General features: G+C 40.2%; 1 protein-coding gene across 1 annotated transcript in view; it reads right to left on the bottom strand.

Annotated features, from left to right (window-relative positions):
* Positions 1-7,260: 7,260 nt before the first annotated feature.
* Positions 7,261-13,352, bottom strand: part of LOC111220272 (alpha-tectorin-like) — a 17,350-nt gene continuing 11,258 nt past the window's right edge. The window contains exons 13-25 of the mRNA XM_022743300.1: positions 13,007-13,161; positions 12,368-12,768; positions 12,020-12,216; positions 11,460-11,855; positions 11,056-11,339; positions 10,561-10,838; positions 10,285-10,404; positions 9,946-10,130; positions 9,693-9,853; positions 9,284-9,535; positions 9,002-9,161; positions 8,754-8,856; positions 7,261-8,678 (exon numbers count right to left, since the gene is read on the bottom strand). Of these exons, the coding sequence (XP_022599021.1) occupies positions 8,575-8,678; positions 8,754-8,856; positions 9,002-9,161; positions 9,284-9,535; positions 9,693-9,853; positions 9,946-10,130; positions 10,285-10,404; positions 10,561-10,838; positions 11,056-11,339; positions 11,460-11,855; positions 12,020-12,216; positions 12,368-12,768; positions 13,007-13,161 (2,796 nt within the window). The 3' untranslated portion in view covers positions 7,261-8,574. The remainder of the gene's footprint in view (positions 8,679-8,753; positions 8,857-9,001; positions 9,162-9,283; positions 9,536-9,692; positions 9,854-9,945; positions 10,131-10,284; positions 10,405-10,560; positions 10,839-11,055; positions 11,340-11,459; positions 11,856-12,019; positions 12,217-12,367; positions 12,769-13,006; positions 13,162-13,352) is intronic.

Genomic DNA, 13,352 nt, shown 5'->3' on the forward strand with positions numbered 1-13,352 from the left:
TAGGCAAGATGATTGGACATCCCATTTTCAAAAGCTCAAAATTCAAACTTGAAGCCCTGTAAATGTGTCATAAGGTTTTTAATGGCAAAGGATTTAAATGCATGATGATCAAGATATGTATTACATATCCGTAGTACAGAATATTAGCGTACACATGCAACATTTTTATTCATGCAAGTACATTGAAGTGCAACTATATCATGCAATATTAAAAAGTCCTTTTAAAAAGCCCTAGATCCACGTGATCCAGATCTGCACCAAAAAACAAATCACTTGTTCTTTGGTTCATAACGTTATTTTTCAAGTTATATTTTAAACTCAGTTCCTGCTAACTGCCAAACTGTTTCCGAGGTAATAATGGTAATAAAAATAAAATTTCGACAATGTCTAATATGAAGTTATCTGTTAAATCAAAACATTCCTTTTTAGATTAAATTCATTGTAATTGCAGAGTGCAGATCATTACAAAACACAGCAGTTTGGAAATAGTGCCTCTCTTGGTAATAAATTAATGAATTACCTGCTCATATGTGATGCTTTTGTTCTCTTCGTCAAAGTGAAACAGCCGACCTGTAACAAGGCTTTATATGGTGATAGCTGGCACAGTCCCATAAACCTGTAGTTTGGCCAATTAACATGTGAACCAAACATTCCATTGTTCATAGAGAATAATGAAGATTAACACGCTGTGTTCAGTCGAAAACAAAACAAGGATGTAATTTTCTAACAAAGGCTTGAGTTGTTGAAAAAAATCTATAGTGTTTTCCTAAGAAATACAGTAAGATAACAAAACCAAAATATGAACTTGATTTTTGAAATACTATACACTTTAGTCTTAATTTCTGAGAACATATCACCTGCTCTTGTAAGTTATTGTTTTCAGTCCCGTGTGTTTGTTCGTTTTCAGGGTATCTCATAAAGGGCTGGTTTGCTTTGATTACAAAAGAACATATTCTCTCACTTATGTTTAGTGGGATCTAGATAGTTTCAGTTTTATTTGCTCATGTTTTGACATATCTATCTCTAAGATTCCTCTCTTCTTCAGAATTATGCAAAAGTACTGAACTGATTAGTTTTGAACTTGGTGGAGGAATGGGGCATGGGACAGGGAAGGAGAGGCAGATGAAGGAGTGGTGTACCAGCATGACAATGATGTGACTATTCAAGACTTGTGGGTGCTTATTGACAGCCAGCCAGATACAATTAGAATGGGATGTACTGGCAATTGTCCTATTACAATGCTAAAAGTTAGTCGATTGGCAACTCTATATAAACCTGAGAGGAAAACTCATAGTTAAATCTTGATAACACATATCCCAATAAAGATTTAAGAGTGATAGACTTCTCCTTTCATGTCCTAATATTGCAATTAGGAAACAGAATTTGTTGTTCATCTTACAATTACTGTCCACATTTAAATGATTAACAGCATTACTTACTCACAGAGTAAGACGGGAGAACAAACTGCATCCTAATAGATGAAGATATGTAAGCAACACAGTAAATGGACTGACAGATAATAAGCAGTGAGATTTTCAGAGTTTCTCTTCTAATGTATCCAGATTTAAGGCAGGGTGTTGGTTTTTTCATTTCCTGACTGTACTGTAGAGGCAAGTAAAACCAGTATTGGTAGTTGGCCCAGGTTTTCTCAGTCAAAATCTTTATCAATGGAAAAAAAATGTAATTACAACAAACTTGTAGGTACTTGAAAGATAAAACATAAAAACAATTGAAGCTTGAGCTTCTGATGAACACAGATCAACAGCAAACTCAGAGTTTCTGTAACAAAACGGACAGTTAGGCATTTATCCAAAGCAACTTACAAGTGAGGGACATCACTAAGGCTTAAGTGTAGAAGGAGACCTCGACGTAAGTACTAAATACTACATCTATTTAATAAGTGGAAGGAGATCAAGTAAAGAAGTTCACCGAAAGTGTATAGTAAATGCTAATAAGGCATGTTAGGGCGATAAAGGTGTTAGGAGATGAGGTGCTCTTAGAAGAGATGAGTTTTCAGGAGATTCTTGAAGATAGTCAGGGACGCCCCTGTTCTGATAGCATTCAGTATCTTGTTCTACCATTGGGGAAACACAAATAGATCTGTCTGGACTGTTATGACCTTGTGTGCAGAGATGACATTCCTTGGAGGAACGCAGTGGCCAAGAAAGAGCATGATGAGTTCAAGTAGATGGGTGCAGACCCAGATGTCACTCTAAAGGGAAGCATTAGTGACTTGAATTTGATTTGGGTGACCACGGGTAGCCAGTGTAGGTTGATGAGCTGCGGAGTCGTACGTGTCCTTTTAGCCTGATTGAAGACCAGACGGGCTGTTGCATTCTGGACAATCTGCAAGGCTTTCAATGTGAATAAAGGGAGGCCTGCCAGAAGGGCATTGCAGTAGCTGATGGAGATAATTTTTCTGATGTTGTATAGTTCAAAGCGGCATTACCGGGAGGAATCATGTTATGAGTTATGAGGTATGAGTTGTTGTTATTTGCATTGAGAGTGCATCAGCACTTACAGTTGTTTTTATGTTGCCGCCACAAATGATAGAATTAATGTTCCTGTATGCTGCTGTTAGTTGTCTCAATATGTAGATATTGCACAATGAATTGGAATAGTATTAATTAATGGTTAATTTGCAGCAATGTTGGTAACGACATTTTCAAATGTGTTTCTGAGGTACAGAGACGTCTGCCAAGGATATGGACAAGGCTTCCACTTAATCTTCAGACTCTGCCTCCTCCTCCTCAGAGGACATGTTGGTTGGGTTCAGGAGTTCCTGAAAATGCTCCTTCCACCAGCCGGCATTATCCCCAGTCCGAGTTAGAAGTTCTCCTACCCTGCTGAAAACAGCCTGGGCTAAGCCCTGCTTCTCCATCCTGAGAAACAGAATGGTTTGCCACAATCTCCTTGAGGCCAACCAAAAGTCCTTCTCCATGGCCATGGTCATGGCCAAGCATATAAAGACATACAAGGAATTGTATTTTGTTTTTGTTTTTCTCAATGAACTTACACACTAATACAGCAGACATACAGCAGAACAAGAACAACAAAGCTTAGCAAAGTCCAGTCAAATCAAATTATTTATATATCCCTATATCAGAAATAAAAAGTCTGCCTCAAGAGGCTTCACAAGTTGTAGACACAAACGGCATCCTTTATCCTCAGACCCTCTACTTGGAAAAGGAACAACTCCCATTAATGGGCAAAATGTATGAAACCGGGTAATCTGACCTGGTTGGCAGTAGCATACAACCATGAGGTGGTAACTCAAGTTTGTTTGTCACAGCAATGCACATTTTTTTCTTCTCGTGCTTTCTTCCCATATGCAAATATGTTGGTTGAATACCCTGATGTATTACCTACTATGACACAGCATGTACAGCATGTATGATAATTAATGCCATACTATTTCTTCAATCCTGGCATGATACACTGTACCCAAATTGATCAGCTTTTCAAACTGAAAGCTTGAACAATTATGAAACTATTTTGCATGGCTATAAACATCTTTACATAACATCTTATATAATATCTATAGATAATGGTTCTGTACAGATGGCACATATATACGAGATATATGAGATAGTAGTATAATATATTAGTACTATGTAACACAATGTAATTATGAGTTATCATCTTTTTTATCCATGCTAAGAATTCATTCTATAGAATATGGAGGGATGTTTTGAGCGTAGAACTTTTGTAATGTTTTTGGGCTGGTCTCATTTTTACTTGATGCCTTACCCTAAGCAAACATACACTCCCATTAGCATTGTTAGCATAGCTCAGTGTCTTGGGATCTTGCTTGAAGGCTAACCCAAGGTTAATTCATTTGCTGGCTAATTAGCTAGTTAACAAGCTAAGCTAAGAAGCCAGGTGTAATGAGGACAGACACAGATACCTGCTAATTAGTCCTGAAATATAAATAAAATAATATTCGAATTTCACTCACCTCAAAAGACAGGAGCACAGACTTCCTAACATTATCTTAGTCAAGTAACTGCACAACAAGCAATTTTATTTGCCTGATATTTGCATAAAAAATCTCTAGAATTACCAACACCACAAATACGTCAGGGAACTCATATTCAATGACTTAGTATTAGCTGAGGTGATACCTAGCACACATCTAGAATCTACACACTGGGTAGCTAGGCAACTGTGATGGCACCCACCTGTCACTCAAAGCATCCACGCCCTCAATTATTTTAAGCTTTGATAAAATATAAAGGGGGGAGTTATACTGCACTTTGGCATCATCTTTTAGCCCCAGGGATTGCGGCTTGCTAGCAACAAGTGTTTGAGGCATGGCACGCAACCAGAAAAGAGTGGATTCCCATGTTTAGACTGATACCAAGTCATTTCCCCAAGTGAGGGAGCTTAAGAGATAGGCACGTGGAAAAAACAAGATTATATTGCAGCAAGCGACTGTGTCTAGTTGATACACGATTACATTGAGGGATTTTCATTTCAGACACCACCACTAATTAAAACTGCTGTGCCTTTGCCAACTGGGATTAAATCTTCTCATATGATGTTTGCGTTTCAGAGACCTTTTTTATTTAGTCTCTCGTCCACTAGTCGCCCACTTTTCTTGCCTCTGCCACCCATTACCTCCACCTTCCTGCCAATCTGTTTGTCTGCCTGCTCTCTATTGCATGTGTAGGACATATTACATGTTACTAATGGTCAGGGTCATGGTGACGGGGGAGTAGTGGAACTAAGTTAGCAGGGCCCCAACATGGCAAGCCTGGAACAAAGCCTTGTCATTTTATTTAATCGAAATAAGCCTTCAGCAGCATCAGAGGAGTTCAACTGTTAACTCTTGTGTTAAGACCAGCGTAAGATGTATTTCCAGGGTATCTCTAGTGAAGACCTTAAATAATGTTAAACCTCGAAGTGAAAACACAGTAACTTTGTTACTGATAAGCCTAATAACCATTACAGATGCATTTGTTTACACTTTTCAGTGTTTTTTATGGGTGTGACAGTGGATGTATTAAAAGGGGAAAAGGGCCCAGATTTTTGTGTTTAGCCTGCTCAAATGTTTTCTGGTACTTGTAGCCAGACACTACAACCTGCAACCAGTGAATGTGTGTTGCATCCTAATTTATAGGCAGGATCCAAATCCACATCAGCTGCTTAAAAAGTGTCCAATGCAGAATCTGAAGGCTTGAGTAAGCCCGTTCCTTGTGAGACCTTCTACTTTATTATTTCTAAAACTAATGGTGTGGGTGTGAAAACTCTCTCACTGGTACATCAAAAGTTTGAATTTTCTTTTCTACATTTTTTAATAAAGAAGAAATAATACACATACAAGTTAATGTCTATACCCTACATAGTCTTGTGCATACTGTAAAATAAGCACATACATTGCACACACATCTGGATATGAACACTGTATGATGGATAATGTATATATACAAATATAAACTAATCCTACAGAAAAAAAGAGAATATTTCCAAGCTTTCTGGACTTCAGGGGCTCTGAAGGTGAACTATACATATGGTGCTATCAAGAACAAATAAGGGATGGTCTGTCTATTCAGGCAAATTACAAGTCTGGACTCTAATTCAGGAGCCCCTTGTTAACCATTTTGGTTACCAATGAAAATGTATGACTCTCTGACAGCTCCCTATCTGCTGATTACAGAACTGTACATATCATCTTCCAACAGTATTTGGTTACTTGCTATCTTTTTAGTATCTCAAGCGCCTGTGTTGGAGAGCTGCCTGTCCTCTTCAAATTTCAGCCAGCTGTTGTGTTACTTTGTGCTTTGGCTTCATTTTTGATCCTGGTATGTACAAAGACAAAGATACTGTATGAACACATACCACAAAGAGGTGTCTCTGTGAATTACCCTACGATCATTAATAGAACAATAAAACCACACCCTCCTATTAATCATACAGTTGAATGAACACCTCCCTAAGACAGTTTCAACCAAAACAGAACATTTTAACCTTCATGAAGGGAGATGTTACTGCAGGGCTATTGTATTAGACTGTGTTAGTTTTAGCTGGATCATTTTTGTTTTATGTGAGCAGAAACTAACTTATGTTTTAGTAGCAGAGTGTTTCTGAATGTTTCAGATATTGGTAAGTTTCATTACAACAATAACATGTTTATGCATCATCACCGTGCCATAGTGACAGAAGTAGTGTCAAATGGGTGGGAAATTCTGACTGTATATGGTCTTCAAACTTCATCTCTACACTGCATTACACTTACACACTTAGTAACTAAGCTTTAAGTAATTTCTGTGTTACATATAATTAAATTATGGTGCGTTCTGTGACATATAACTGTGTGAACATAATATAATACTATAATAATAAATACACATAAAATAGAAAACATGATTTCATAGGAAGGGACTTTTACGTTATATCAGAAACCATTGTATTACATAACTCACGGAACAGGTGACAGGTGTGCCACACACTTTATAATTGTTGTTGGTTAATAGATGTGCTTGGTGTCCTCAGCATATGCAGAGGAATGTTAATTAGAAGCGGGATAATCATCAGCTGGGCATGCAGTCTTTTCTGTTTCTGTTACTGTGACTTTGATGGAGATGCTGGGAGGGGTCTGTTCATTTCTATCTCCCATCAGCCACTATGTGAATACACAGATTTTGGTTCATAGAATATGTAGAATTAATTTTTTACTTTAAAATTGTAAAAATGGGTCAGTTTTATCAGGAACCATCGGGTCAATCAAAATATTTGCTTGTTGCTGAGTGATGCACAGCTTTATGTCCATTGGCACTCCAAGAGACAACAGATCGGTCTCTAACTTTGTCCTGTCTTTTAATCATCTTTATCGTAAATCAGAGTTTAGGCAGGGGGAGGATTTTCCAGGTGCACGTTAATCCTAGAATGTAGGACCCCGAAAAAAACGCTGCACATGATTGAATTAAATCACCTCTACTGGATTCATGCTTCATCTTTATCTTCAACTTCAATCAAACACAAAATAATGTGTTAATGTGACTGATAAAGTGCACCAAAGGATTTTTTTTATACCTCAGTCACTAGAAATGATTCTCATGTTTATTGTCTTGATTTATCAGGAGTTGTAATTCTTGTGTGACTTCCTGGGGTTGCTAAAAGGGTGTGAGTATTATGATTTACCTCACCTACCTTTTGTTTAATTAACAGTTATGTAAGATGACAAAGTTTAAGTGGCTGCCAGTGGCACAAAAAGCTTCTCCTTTTTAATTACATGTATATCTGTCACATAAGACAAAGGTGGGAAGTCTTTATTCTGGCCCTACACAGAGAGGATTACTATATCACAACATTTCATGAAACAAGCCAACTGGATGAAATAAGACTTCAGGATTGTGCTTTATTTGCAAAATAAATTAAGGTAATTGAATCACTATATAATCAGAAAAGGTATCAGTATCAAAATTGCCTCTTCATCCCTCACCCCAAGGTCCAAAGAATCCTGAGTGTCACGTTTGATGACCAGCTATCCTTCTCTGAGCATGTTGCTTCTGTCTCCTAGTTTTGCACTTTACAACGCAAGAAAAGTCAGGCCTTGCTAACTAACTCAATACGTCACCCAACTCTTGGTACAGGCCATGGTTAGCTCTCGCCTCGACAACTGTCATGTCCTTCTGGTCAGCCTTCCTTCACACACAGTGAACCCTTTATATACAGTCCAGAATGCGTAGGCACATCTTGTCTTTGATCGGACTAAAAGGGCGCATATTACTCCATTGCTCATTGTCCTCCACTGGCTACCCTTGGACCTCCAAATCAAATTCAAGTGACTATTGTTTGCCTAGAGTGTGACTTCTGCGTCTTCAGCCATCTACTTGAACTCAATCATACAGGCATATACTCCATCACAGCCACTGTGTTCCCATAGCCAGTGACAGGAGGCTTGGTGTCATCTGCAGGCTACACCAGGAGCAACTTCAGGACAAAGAACATTGCTTCAACTCTTAATATACTTTGTACTTAATTGAGATTGATACATCTAAGCACAATAATTAGTTTGATATGCAGCAGCAAAGTAAGCAGTATTGTATCGCAGAAAAAAGTAAATTTAAAGAACAAAATTGAAAATGTATGATTCAGGTAATCATTGCTAGCTGTGGGTTTAGGTGATCAGCCTTTTTAACAGATGAGTGAGCAGACTAGTCTGTAGGCTAATTTTGTATGATGCACAAACTGCTTCTGACTGATACTTATCCACTTAATGTTCGGGCTGGGGTTGTGTACAAAACTTCCGAGGCAACAAATTAGATGCATACTCCATATGTAAAGATACTTTTAAATTCATTTATACTTTTATATTTCATTATAAATGATTAATTTTTATATGGCAGAGATTTAATACAATCATCACAAAGAAACCAATGATTCAACTGATAAACATCAGACACAGTGAACATAGAAGGATAAAAGATTTCAACTTCAGCATGGAGGACACTGGTGCCCCCCACTGTTGTAAAGAAAAATCACTTACTACAAATACAAATCACAGGGACAACGCCTCTAATCTGAGAGCACATGTAATATGTTTAAAAATATGGATCATCTCTGTTCTCCTTAGACCAGAGTTTTGGCAGTCAGCAAACTGAATAGCAGACTGACCAGCAGGGTCACCAGTGAGGTCATCTGGCCTGGAGCACTGCTTCGTTCCATCATTTTGCCTGCAAGAGAAGAACCAAAGTTTAAAAAACATGCACTGATTAAGCTGTATGTCAAATACAAGGGGAGGGGCTTACCACCGCTCATTGGGATCAGGTGTAGTGGTCCTAGTGAGATGGAGGCAGTGTCATGGTAGGATACATCCCTCCCAACTCGCCTGTGGTAACCCGGGTAGCAATGCTGCAGGAAAACAACATTAGAGGCTTCTGCCAATGCATCTGTTGAATGAATGTATCTACAAACTCACAAGGAACACACCACGTACACACACACACACACACACACACACACACACACACACACACACACACACAGTGGTACGTACAGCTGTGCAGTTGTTGTTTGACAGAAGACACAGGTGGACCTGGCAGTGCAGGTAGATGGATGAAAAGTTGGTAAAGGTGAACATCCTGAAGGAGAATCTGGCCGCAGTGGAGACGCCATTCTGAACCAGCTCTACTGTATCATCTGCTGGATTAGGACACCTGGAAAACAAGGAGGGTGGTAGAAGTTAGAGTGTTATGTACTTTAAATTGTTTTCATACTTTGGCAATGAAGAGAAAGAAATCAATGTGAAGATAAAGTGAAGTTGCAGTAGCTCCTTTACTCTGCACTGATGAGATCCCAGCGGACAGGGTAGTTCGCATTGTTGATTGGCGTGGCCCAACAAGAGTCAAGAATGGTGGAGATCTGCCGTTCATCAATTCCCTCTGTCCGCACCTCCACATACAACCTCTGGTCTATTTCCATTTCTATGTTGCTGTCACCGGTCAGGGGGGAGCTGAAGCCAGCGTCCTGGTAGGGGATCATTCTCATGTGATACTGTCCATGGCCATTTGGAAGCTTCTTCCTCACAATGCTGTGAAAAAAACACATATATGACTTCACCTGAGACGGAACAATTCAATTTACAAGAAGTTCAATGTAAAAAGGAATGTGGGAATTTAGATTTAGTTAGCAACACCTAAGTGATGTATTTGGTTAAATAAAACATGTAGAGGAGATGGTTTTGTCACCTCTCTAAAGGATTGATGCCCACAGACATAGACAGGGCCTGAGTCAGAGGGTATTCACAGCAGAAACGCAGATGGATGTTCCTTTGGCGGCTGATTAGACCGTCATGAGGGTCCACATCGCCCTGGATCATGTTCTCATAGATGAAATGGGTTCCATTGCTCTTAAAATTGAAAAGACAAGCTTGATTATCTTTGCATGATACAAAATCTTGCTCCATCTGAACTGATAACATTATAGTGTAATGGACTGTACCCTGAGAACTGTCCCACACAGCTGCTCGTCATTGTTAAAGTGGAACAACAGTCGCCCGTCCTGGAGAGTGCCTTTACAGGAGTTGTCTTGGAGATGGAGGGCGCTAGAGTGGAAGCCAGCTTCAAACAGCTGGCAGCGTGACAGAGACATGGTGCCTGAACTACTGACACAAGTGATGGACGAGTCTATGGAAGAGTGATAGAAATTCAAATTTGTTTCTGCAGTTTTTGTATAGTTAATCTCATAATTTAAAGATGCACTAATCAATATTTCTTTATTAGCATCATCACTTCAATGATCTAAAGAACAAATCAGTGTTTTAAGAGGAGTTGCCCTCACCGTAGCTCTCATTGTGGGGCCGATGGTGGTGTTCATCACAGAAGCAGCCATACACACCGTCCTTCTCACCACACCACTCACTCTCTGTGCAGTTCAACTCTTCACAGGGGTCAGACTCAGCTATAGACATAGTGGGGAAAGGTTGAGACAGGAAGTGATTAAACTTAAACAAGAAACAGGAAATATCTTTTTTCCAAAAGTGGCTAGCTCTGTTAAGCTATTGGTTTATTTTCTCATTCATTATTTTGGCTATCAATTAGCACAGTGCACACATACCACATTGTAAAGCAGAGCGCCACTCAGAGATGTTTAACCCCAAAACTGAGCAGGTTCTCTCATAGGCTGAGATGGCAGAACAGAGCATGCCATTGGCTGGAGTGTAGAGGCAGAGATCATAGACACAGGAGCTGAAAAATGGCTGTGGGTCAGAGTGCAGGTGACAGGCACTGAATGGGCCACTGGTGTTGGTGATAACACTGCAGAGCGCAGAGTATTCTTCCCTGTAGGTACAGTCAGTCAATCCACCACCATTGTCTTCATCTGTGGATCCACATCTGGAAAAGACATTATAGGTTTAACATTGGGGCAGCTTTGTCTGACTTTCTGTAATATGAGTATTGTTGTCATGGGGCCTTTGGGTGTGGATAATTGAAAATGCATCACACTGTTGCTTAACATTTTGAAGAAATACAAGGTGCATTTGAGAACATGTGAAGCTGAAGAAGACTATATTTACTGTATGTAGAGAGAGTATTTTTCATAACAGCTCACCCTGGTCGGCTTGTGGGTGCCTTCCAGCTGTGTCCAAACTCATTGTCATTTTGTGCCTGTGTGCCATTGGGCAAGACTTTGTCATCTGCAGGATCATTGTTGAAGTTCCCACACATCCCAGCGACTCTGTTTTGACAGTGTTGGTCGATTCTGACCAGTAAGGTACTGCGGCCATCAAACTGGACGATCAGGTTAACGGCATCAACCACCATGTAGCTTCCCTGCCTCTCCACCCGAGCTAAGGTTCCTGTGGTGGTGGGAAGAGACACCTCACTGCCATTTACCTGGTGGGATGAGAGATTAGAGATTAGATGCACAAATATTGAGGAGGCACTTGTTATTACCTTGGTTTACACCAGGCAGATATAGAGACTTGTTCATCTTGAAAGTAATGAGGCATTTACCGTTACTCTTTTGTTTGGTCCGATCCTTATGTGCACATTCTCTGTTTGATTTGAGAGGTATACATCCACTGCTGATACAAACGACACGCGGTTGTTGCCACGGTGATTATTGGTGGCTACTACTTGAAACTGGGTTTCATTGGTGCTGTGGCTCACGCTCTCAGTGATGATGTAAGAGCACGTGCCCTGGAAATGAGCCAGTGCCCCATCAAAGGTGATGTAGTGTGGGTCCCCCCACACAGTGCAAGTGGACATAGTAGCAAAACAGCCCAGCCGGCCATTTCTGATGGTGCACTCTTGTGCAGAAGTGCAAGATGCAGCGGAGCAGCGCAGGTCATTGGGAGCATAACATTCACATCGCTGGGAGCAACCATCTGTCCAGAAGGACTCACCAGCCTGGAGCATGTGAGAAAGAAGGCTGCTTAATGGATCTTGACCAAAGGTAAATATGTGCAAAGACTGAAATCTTTGTATAATTTATATGACAGGGACAATCAGATGAATGACAAGCATATTTATACAAATCTGGTGTTTTATTAATTTCCAGGTAAATGACTTACATTATAGTAGAAGCCATCATACTGGCAGCCACAGCTTTCCACAGGGACACATGTTGTCCCACTCCTGAGGAACCCCTCATCACAGAAACATCCCTCAGAGCAAACCTGCTCACAGGTGGCATCAATGCTGCTGGCACAGGTGTGGCCACAGTCAGTACCACACAGCTCATAATGGCTGTTGGCTGGACAGTCCAGTCCTTAATAAGTGAGGAAAGAAATTGTTAAAGCTAAATGACTTCATACAGTTAACCAAGCTTGTATGTAGATGCAGAAGGTTAAGACACCTCTTTGATTGTCTCTTAGTCTGTTTGTATAATTGATCAACACCAAATTGACCAGTTGACTTACTGCAGGTGGTGTTCTGTCTCCAAGGGTAGATTCGAACATTAGCAGACTGACAGGCACTGACATACGCTTGAATGGCCCTGCACAGAAGATCTTGGCCCCCATCTCCCGACACACAAACATCAAACACACAGTCATTGAAATATGGCGCTGGGTCCACCTGCTCATGGCAGAAGCTGAAGGGGCCGCTGGCTGCTTTGATCACCTCACACTGAGCTCTAGCAGGTTGCTCGTTGGTACACCGCGGGCAGGAGGAACCACACCCATCACTGCAGGTGTAGTTGCCTGCAACCTTCCAAGCTGTCCCAAACACATCTGGAGTGGTGACTATTGTTCCAGATGGGGTGCGGAAGTCATCACTTTGATTCCCATTGAAGTTTCCACAAAGTCCACATGTCTGTCCGCTGTCATGAAGATAATGATTAGAGATAACTTCAATGCCATTAATCAGGTTTAATCAATCAAACAATTTTTTTGTCAGAATTCAAAGTGATTGTAGTATAGGATGCAAAGAGTAAAACGTTGAGACTCAAATATAACGGCCATAAAACAATCAAATTAAAGGCCAGGCTAAAGACATAGGTTTATATTCACATATCTACACTTTCAGCTTCTCTCAGATCCTCAGACTCTTGCAGATACCTGTAATTTGATGGCACAGAGATGGACACTGTACTCCATCCATCATAGGTGACTCTGAGGCCAAAATCAGCAGTGATAAATGTTTGAGGTCCACTTGCAAAGATAGACACATTTCCACTCAAGACAACTGGTAAATTTGTAGTTATTCCATTTACCTACACAATTGGAAAAACAAAATTGAAAGAACAATTTAATTTTATTCATATTGACCGATTCTGTATTTTTGTGTCTGATACCAACATTGTCAGAGTTTAAGGCTTCTAATTGCAATATATTGGCTCATAATATAGACACATTTTTAACAAGGATCCCTTAAGTCGCTCAATTTCCCTTAGTGGGACATTAC

This window comes from Seriola dumerili, unplaced genomic scaffold (assembly GCF_002260705.1).
Source record: "Seriola dumerili isolate Sdu_G_001 unplaced genomic scaffold, Sdu_1.0 BDQW01000068.1, whole genome shotgun sequence".
Classification (NCBI taxonomy): domain Eukaryota; kingdom Metazoa; phylum Chordata; class Actinopteri; order Carangiformes; family Carangidae; genus Seriola; species Seriola dumerili.